The sequence below is a fragment of the Papilio polytes genome, unplaced genomic scaffold, assembly GCF_000836215.1.
Source record: "Papilio polytes unplaced genomic scaffold, Ppol_1.0 DF823991.1, whole genome shotgun sequence".
In the NCBI taxonomy this organism is placed as follows: Eukaryota; Metazoa; Arthropoda; class Insecta; order Lepidoptera; family Papilionidae; genus Papilio; species Papilio polytes.
In genome coordinates this window covers 2301389-2309529 of record NW_013525213.1, presented here as the reverse complement: position 1 = coordinate 2309529, position 8141 = coordinate 2301389, and the positions used below count along the sequence as shown (strand labels likewise).

At 37.5% G+C, this 8141-nt stretch overlaps 1 protein-coding gene across 3 annotated transcripts in view; it reads left to right on the top strand.

Moving 5' to 3' along the window:
• The window catches only part of LOC106101369, a 23853-nt gene that overhangs the window by 13923 nt on the left and 1789 nt on the right, over nucleotides 1-8141 (top strand). For 2 of the 3 annotated variants that reach the window (XM_013280571.1, XM_013280569.1), the window contains exons 3-9: nucleotides 1006-1184; nucleotides 1967-2809; nucleotides 3464-3641; nucleotides 4321-4469; nucleotides 5010-5184; nucleotides 6869-6893; nucleotides 7351-8135. In XM_013280571.1, the coding sequence (XP_013136025.1) occupies nucleotides 1006-1184; nucleotides 1967-2809; nucleotides 3464-3641; nucleotides 4321-4469; nucleotides 5010-5184; nucleotides 6869-6893; nucleotides 7351-7440 (1639 nt within the window). In that variant the 3' untranslated portion in view covers nucleotides 7441-8135. Of the gene's footprint in view, nucleotides 1-1005; nucleotides 1185-1966; nucleotides 2810-3463; nucleotides 3642-4320; nucleotides 4470-5009; nucleotides 5185-6868; nucleotides 6894-7350; nucleotides 8136-8141 lie in introns of those variants that run through there. The other variant, XM_013280570.1, reaches the window with a different exon arrangement.

Sequence of the window (8141 nt, the reverse complement as noted above, 5' to 3'; positions counted from 1 at the left end):
GTAGCCTATGTGTTCTTCCAGACTATCTTCTACGTCTATGCCAAATTTCATCGAAATCCGTTCAACCGTTTAGGCTTCAAAATCTAACAAACATCCATCCATCCATCTATCTATCCATCCATCTTTTCGTATTTATAATATTAGTAAGATTTGGTTCTCTTGATACCCGTCTCCTGAAATGGAGACACTTGCTGTTTTTATTTCGTGTTGTAAAGCTAATTGTTAAGCTGAAACCAAATCTAGTTATCTACTGAAATTGTGTTCGCTTCGGCATCTTTACTCTTTCTAAATATCAATACAAGAGGCTATCATACTAATCATACTAATATTATAAATGCGAAAGTTTAGATGGATGTTTGTTAGAGTTTGTAGCCTAAACTGCTGCACGGATTTCGATGAAATTTGGTATAGATGTAGAGGATAGCCTGGAAGAACACATAGACACTCACCTTTTTTTTAAATCCACGCGGATGGAGTCGCGGGCGAAAGCTAGTATAAAATATAACAAACGTGTGTCCGTAATGAATGGTTTATTGTAATTGATTCGCATATCGCGGGGTCATGATCGTGACCTTGACCTTATGATATTAATAACAATTCCTATACGAGTACTTTTTATACACGTTCAGTTAAATTTAGTTGATTCCCAGAGTCGCCCAGGACCGCCTGGTAGTGTACTGACGCCCTGGGCGATTTCTACGTTATCATATTACCATGCTTTGAGTAGACTACGGCATACATATGACCTATGAACACAGTATCAGATACTGTGTTCTATGATTTTGGCGCCCTCTATCTGTCCAGCACCCTGGGCGGTCGCCCAACTTCGCCCTAACGCCGGCACAGTCTACATCTATGGACAACCGGGGCTGCATGAAGATTGTAGAAATTATAAGTTCACACAGATCATAAGTTGAAGAAATTTAGACTAGTAACACCAAAGAGGGCTTTCTCCAAATGTTAGCAATTATTAAAATTATTGTTAAATATACCACTTGTGTACAGGAATGAGAAATATCGTCGGTTATCGTCATACATACGCGAGGGCAAGACGGAGGAACGGGAGAGGAGGTCCACGTTCAGTGTGCTGGCGAAATTCTTCCTCTTCAGTACAGCGATGATACTCTTCTGTGTGCTGCTGTACATACCTGTATACCATAGGGCCAATGACCAGGTGCTGAAACGTAAGTCACAAATTAGGGCGGGAATACACGTGCTAGATTACTAGCCATCTAGTCCATTAGTAGTACTAGGTATGATAGTTACTCTCATGTGTATTCCGTTCGTATGCTGCATGCTTCTTACGATAGGAACTTTTAGGTGGCATTTCTTTTTTTGTAATTTCCATATTTTACTGATGTAAAAAATCGTTTATCAAATATGTAAATTTATTTGTGATTTGCGTCAATTGTACAATGAACATAACATGAATGTAAAAATTAAATTAACAACTGAACAATAATCATAAATGAATTGATGTCCAAAGGTCATTTGACCGGTGAATTTTAAACTTTGACTTTATTATCGCGGTAACGAGATATGTAAAACTAACAACTTTTATGAGGCAGCAACAATAGTTTGCGGTAAGGTTTATCAATCTAGTGGTCGTGAATTCGATTCCCAGTATCTGACAAATTATTAAAAAATGCTAGTAAATTAAAAGTGATTTTTAAAATAAAAATGTATTCTCATTATCAGATCTGCCAATGTTCGACTGTCTTCTCCAATACCTTCTACAGAATGCGATCTATATTGTTCTTGTTAATGTTTCCTTTTAAAGAAATACAAGGGCGGGTCCACACCTTTATTTAAACTATCACACAACTGGTGATTGTCGATTGTTTCGCCAATTCAACTATTTAGTTGCACAACTAAAAACTGAGTATTGTACCTCCAATAAGCTAAACTAAACAGTTGTGCGATAGTTTCTGGTGGTCAACGCTCTACCTAAGATTTTACTTTACAGCCGCAGTAGCTGGTTGGACAATAAACACAAATAGAGATACAAAAATATATGTACAACCAAACAATGTTACAACGATACACGAACCAAAGGATGTCTGTAATAAAAATAGTAAAGAAAAGAAGAAACTATTACTTTTAATATTCGTATGTTCTGCAACATCCAACTTCCATAAAAGAGTCGTTATAAGAGAAACATGGGGGAATTACAAGAGTTATCTAACTTTATCTAAAATATCATATGCGGTAAAAGAAAAGTACAAAAATTACAATTCAAGTCTAGAGGTAGATGCAACAGATGGTAATATAAGTACTAATTTAGATAGAACACAAAGAGATATATCCGGTTTTGGACAATTGTTACCGGAATTAGTTAAAGCTGTGCAAAGTAATATTGCTAAAGCAACAGAAATTGTTGATGAGAAACGTTTCGAAGAAGATGACGATAAAATGTTGCCAGAATTCGATATGAATAGAGTTTTAGGTGATCAAGAAGATAATTATGTTTATGATGATTACGAGAAGAATATAATGGAAATACCACCGAGAGGTTACGAAGAATCTCCTGATTTAGGAAGAATTATGTCTTTATTGAAACATATAAAGACGTTTCCTAAATATAATCCAGAGTTGGAAAACGATAGTATTAGTGACCCTGATTTTAAATTAGTTTTTCTATTAGGATTACCGCAGAGTGATAATAATACAGAAGTACAAGAGAAGATTGATGCAGAAGTTGCTAAATACGGGGATGTAATTCAAGAGGGTTTTATCGATTCTTATAATAATTTAACTTTAAAGTCTATTATGATGTTAAAGTGGTTTAATCACAATTGCAATGATAGTGGTAAGTAATCTGTACTATTATAATAAAGCGTAAACACACACTTCTTTGTTGCCTAAGATGTCAGCAATCACAGCATATTTTTGAATACCTTTTTAATAAAAAGCCCTACACTTACATCACACTTTAGGCTATATATTTTAACGTCATTAAACTTAGGGGTAAATATTTTTGGATAAAAACCCTAATGTGGGAGAGTGACCATAAGTTGGTGCCAACATCAAGGAAGCAAGGTTGACATCATGTCATATAATTTTGACATTTGTAATTGATAATTTGACAATAAAATAGAACAATTAACTAAAATTTTCATAATTTCATGCGGATGAAGTCGCACGGAAACAGCTAGTAGTTTCTAAAGCTAAATAAGATGTCGAAATAAATTTGAGATATCCAAGAACCAAGGTCCAAGGATTAATTAAATGAGGCTCTTGTTCTATGAAATATTTAAAACAATTATAATTCATAGTGTTCAGAATAAAAATAGAAAGTAGAAGAATTTGTACAGTACATTTGTTTTGTTGGTTAAGTTTATTCCTGTTAAATTCACAAAGTTCATCCCAAAATAGATACCAGCGTTGGTTCGTAGTGGTAGAAATCACATCGTATACGTTTTGTACATTTAGAAGTAATCAAACTGAATAAAACTGGTTCCAGTCCGTTACATAATGAAGGCGGATGACGATACGTATATAAATATGCCCAATCTGGTCTCGCATCTGCGATCCCGTGCTAAGAAGTTTGACGAAAGCGCCCAAAAGAACAGCAAGGAGTACATGCTAATAGGCGGACTTATATGCGGCGCTAGACCGGTACAGGATATCAATAGCAAGTGGTAAGTGACCACTACACCAACAAACTCACCCAATCTTTTAGTAGATTAACATTTTTTTAATGAATCTATTAAAAAAGTAATATCAGGGAAATCCGCGGTGTCCCGTTTTCAGATGCCTTGTATCTTATAATGAAATAAACTCGACTTAATAAATAGGTGTATCCGCCAAAATGGCGAAGCGACCGCTGCCCATAGACATCCACAATTGCAGATGCGTTGCCTACCCTTATCCGACAGAGGAGGAGTCGCACATAAAGAGGATATTTCCCCTTCCTATGCATCTCCTACACCATCAAATCCACTTCCTCTTCCCATCATCTCCTTATAAGAAAAGCGTGATAAAGAGAAAAGGACCAAAATTAGGCCTCCGGCACCACACTCATCAGACTGTACACGGAATTGCTTCCATTTGACGCCTGTCTTCTGTGTGGTCGTGCCGGCCCTGCAGTGCTCAGATATTAAAGCGGGCACTACCACTGTCAAAGTGCACTGTGTATATCCCGTTGAAATGACTGTAGTATGGTACACCGCGAGATTCCCTGATTGTACATCCAGTTTGACCTGAAGGATTTGCCAATATTGGGAAACCGTTATTAATATAAAACTCCGATTACCTTATCGTGTGGCTTACGGCTAGGTAAGCTAGGGTAAAGATATAGGGTAGTGACATTATGAACAGGTACAGTCCGCGGTACATGTACCCGGGGCGTGTCTACCCGCGCTACCTGTCGGGCTCGGGCTACGCGCTGTCGGCGGATACCGCGCGCGTTCTGTACGCCTCCGTGCTCACCACCACATACTTCCATCTAGAAGATATCTTCATCACTGGTGAGTGTGAACCGATTACCAATAATCAAGCCCCCCCCCCTCCCCTTTATATACTATTGTTTTTGATAAACCTTTAATAAGTCATTATAAAGAGTGGTCACCTTTGTTACCGATATTTATTAAAATTTATATAGTAAGAAAATATACTGAAATAAAAGAGTTTAAATTCTCGCTAGGTATTTTAATGGCTCAACTAGCTTTTGCCCGTGACTCCGTTCGCGAGGAATTAAAAAACATAGCAACCTATGTGTTCTACCAGACTATTCTAGTTCTGTCATATTTCATCGAGATCCGTTCAGCAGTTTAGGTCTATATCCTACTTGTAATAGAAATGAGAATGGAATAGACAAGAATTGGAGGGATACAAAAGATAAGGTCTATAGATTTTTCCCAAATTTTTACGAAGGCTGTGAATTATATATGACAGCGGTTTATGGAAGAGCATACTGTTCTGACCCTTCCTAGGGACAAAGACAAGCTGTTGATGATAGGCTTTTTTAATCTAGCATATAAGGTGTTACAAAGTACCGTATGGTACAGGTATATGTGCGTTGCGATCCACCCCTCGTATGGTGGCGCGGGATGAGCCAGGCTTTGCTCTGACTCCGCTATACTCGCCTTGCGAAGCGCACGCCCGCATCTCCGGGCACCGCGTGCCGCTCACACAAATGAGAGCACTGCACCGCACGCTGCTGCAGCCCGCCCTCGTTGATAAGTATGACTTCTTTTTTCAGCATCATCATCATCATCATCTCCTTATCCTACTCCCGTAGGGTCGGCGCAACAGGTTTTTGTCCTCCACATAACTCTATCATACGTCATCTCAGTCATCACTCCCTTTATGACCAAATTACATTTTGATATAATTGCGTTGACACAGCTTGGTGCTATTATACGGATTGTTCCCAACCGTCACACCGCTCTGTCCCCACGTGAGAAGGAAATGTTTCATCCGTCCCACCTTTTAGGACCACCATCATCAATAAGGTGACAGATAGAACCGTTGTGAAATAAAATAAGTTCCAACCGTCTCGCCGCAAAAGACTGGACAGATGAAGCTTTTTGTTTTCATTTGTCTCCACTTGAAGTCAGAGCGGGGTGACGGTTGGGAATAATCCCATTAAACATACATTCACATTATAATTAAAAGGTAGTTATGGGTTACTATGTTCAAGTAACAATACAATATTAACAATAAGGGTTCATTCTTATACACACTTCTAGAACACCACCAATTTCCCCAATTGTACATATTGTAAAATAAGTTTCTAATCTTTACATACATATAATAAAATTGAAGTGTTTGTGTGTTGAATAATCAAAAGAAAACTCCAGATTTCGGGAATATGACGTATATGCGTTGCTGAAAACGAAAATCGACTTTTAAACATTTTTGTTGTCTGTCTGTTCGCAAGCCGCGTTTGGACTTATTTTGCCAAGACTTTCACTGACGGGTAGTTGACATACACGGGCATATTATAGGGTTTTTTCTTAATATTGCATGGACATAGTCATGGTCAACAGCTAGTGAATATATAAAAAGCTTGTTCTAGTAACGTGCGATTATTTATGTGTTATGCAGTAACGTGCATACAATATTGAATGCATAATTTACATATGATTCTACGTAAAGTAACATTGTATAGTAAAAGTTGACAAACGGTAGCCCATTGTAGACCTTTGTTGTAGTAATTGTTTCTCTTGTAATATTGTTCCGCTAGTGGAAGTCCACTATTTAAATATGCTCCATGGGAAATCATTTATTTATAAGCTACCACGATTTATCGTGCTCCACGAACATCTATTACATACATTACATATCTATTACATACAAGCGTAAACACACTACTTTGTGGCGTAAAATGTCAGCATATTTTTGAATAATTCTTTCTGTAATAAAAGGCCCTACACTTACGACACGCTATATGTTTTTACGCTATTAAACTTGGGGGATAATTTTTTTTTTTACAATAAGGTGGCAAACAAGCAAGCGGCCGCCTAAATCTGCCAAAATGGAAAGCGACCGCTGCTCTTAGACATCCGGAATTGCAGATGCGCTGCCTTTCCTTAATTTACCTAGTACATTTCCCCTTCCTATGCGTCTCCTCCACCGTCAAATCCACTTTTCCTTCCTATCCTTTCCTCTTAAGAAAAGGTTGGAAAGGGAAAGGGAAAGGGACTTAAATTAGGTCTCCGGCACCACACTCATCAGACGAAACGCGCAATTGCTTCCACTTGACGACTGTCTTCTGTGTGGTCGTGGTATTACTGGGGGCGAGCCGACCCTGCAGTGCGAAGATGTTAAAGCGGGCTCTACCATTGTGAACATATACTATTATTTAAGTTGAAATCAATTTTTTATAAAAAGTTCTAATATATATATCTTTTTTCAATTTCAGGTGTGAAAGAAAACGCCTAGAACAGGTAAGAAATGATATTATTCATCGAAAAGTTTCTCCAAATACATCAGGAAATATCCCTCTAACTGTCAGTAGTTTATACGTGGGTGTTATTATTTTATACTTACGATAGACATTGGAAAAGTTATTCCAAAGGCCTGTCCCACCACTGGCTGATAGAGTTTCAGAAAGCTAATGACGTCACTGTCATAAGGTAACAAATTCTGATACACATATTTTACACGTTGGATTGTTATCTGTCAATTTAGAATTTGGTGGGACAGGCCCTTAAACGTCCGAACTTCGAAAATGTTTTTTTTATATCAACATATTACAAACTTATATATTTATGGTCAATTTATAGCATATTTACAGTATTTAGTAATATTACAATTTTCGAGCATTATCCGGGAGGTACTGGTTTTTTTAAGGGGTCCAAGTAGTTTTTTAAAATAGTGAATTTACAGTAAATAATGCTCTAGGTGAGGAAAACATCGACTGCGACAACTCGCGCGCCACCTAACGAAAAGAAACACCGTCGCTTCTATAAAGCACCACCGAAATGCAAATAATACGAAGAGAATTAAAGAAAGCTCTGTTACGGAACTATTCAAGAGGAACAGACCTTAGGCCGCGTACGCATGATGCGGTCAGATGGAGAAAACATACGATTTACAGCATAACTAACAGCAATCTGAAAAAATCTTATAAAAACCCTTAAAAAACAAGATGTAACCGAGTGTTACAACTAGTGTTTTTGGTCAAATGCCAGTTAACATCGTTCTGGTTACCCGCATAATGCGTATAGGCCCTTCTGACTACTAAGGACAATAAAACATAATCCCTACGAAATAGAGGTTTTATCAAGTCACATGTGAAATAAAATCCATACAAGCGTTGAATTTGTGCCAATATTAACATCATAACCTTTCTCATTATATTATAAGATTTTTTCTCTAGTAATTCTAGGGTTTCAAAACCTTCGGGGTACCTCCCGGAGATGTTGCAAACACAATTTTTTAATTATTATTTGTGATTTACTAATACTAGTCGAATAATGAATCTCAAATCACAGCTTATTCGATATAAGATATTTTCTTTATCAATAATAATGTACAAAATAATATTAGTATAGTAAATACGATATTCGGTATCGAAGATATACTACTAACAACGGCGGATCCAGGGGGTCATGACCCCTGAGCTGGTTGGCAAAGAGCTTGACAAAATGTATTTACATTTGTCAAGCTTTTGACTTGACCATGACTGTGAC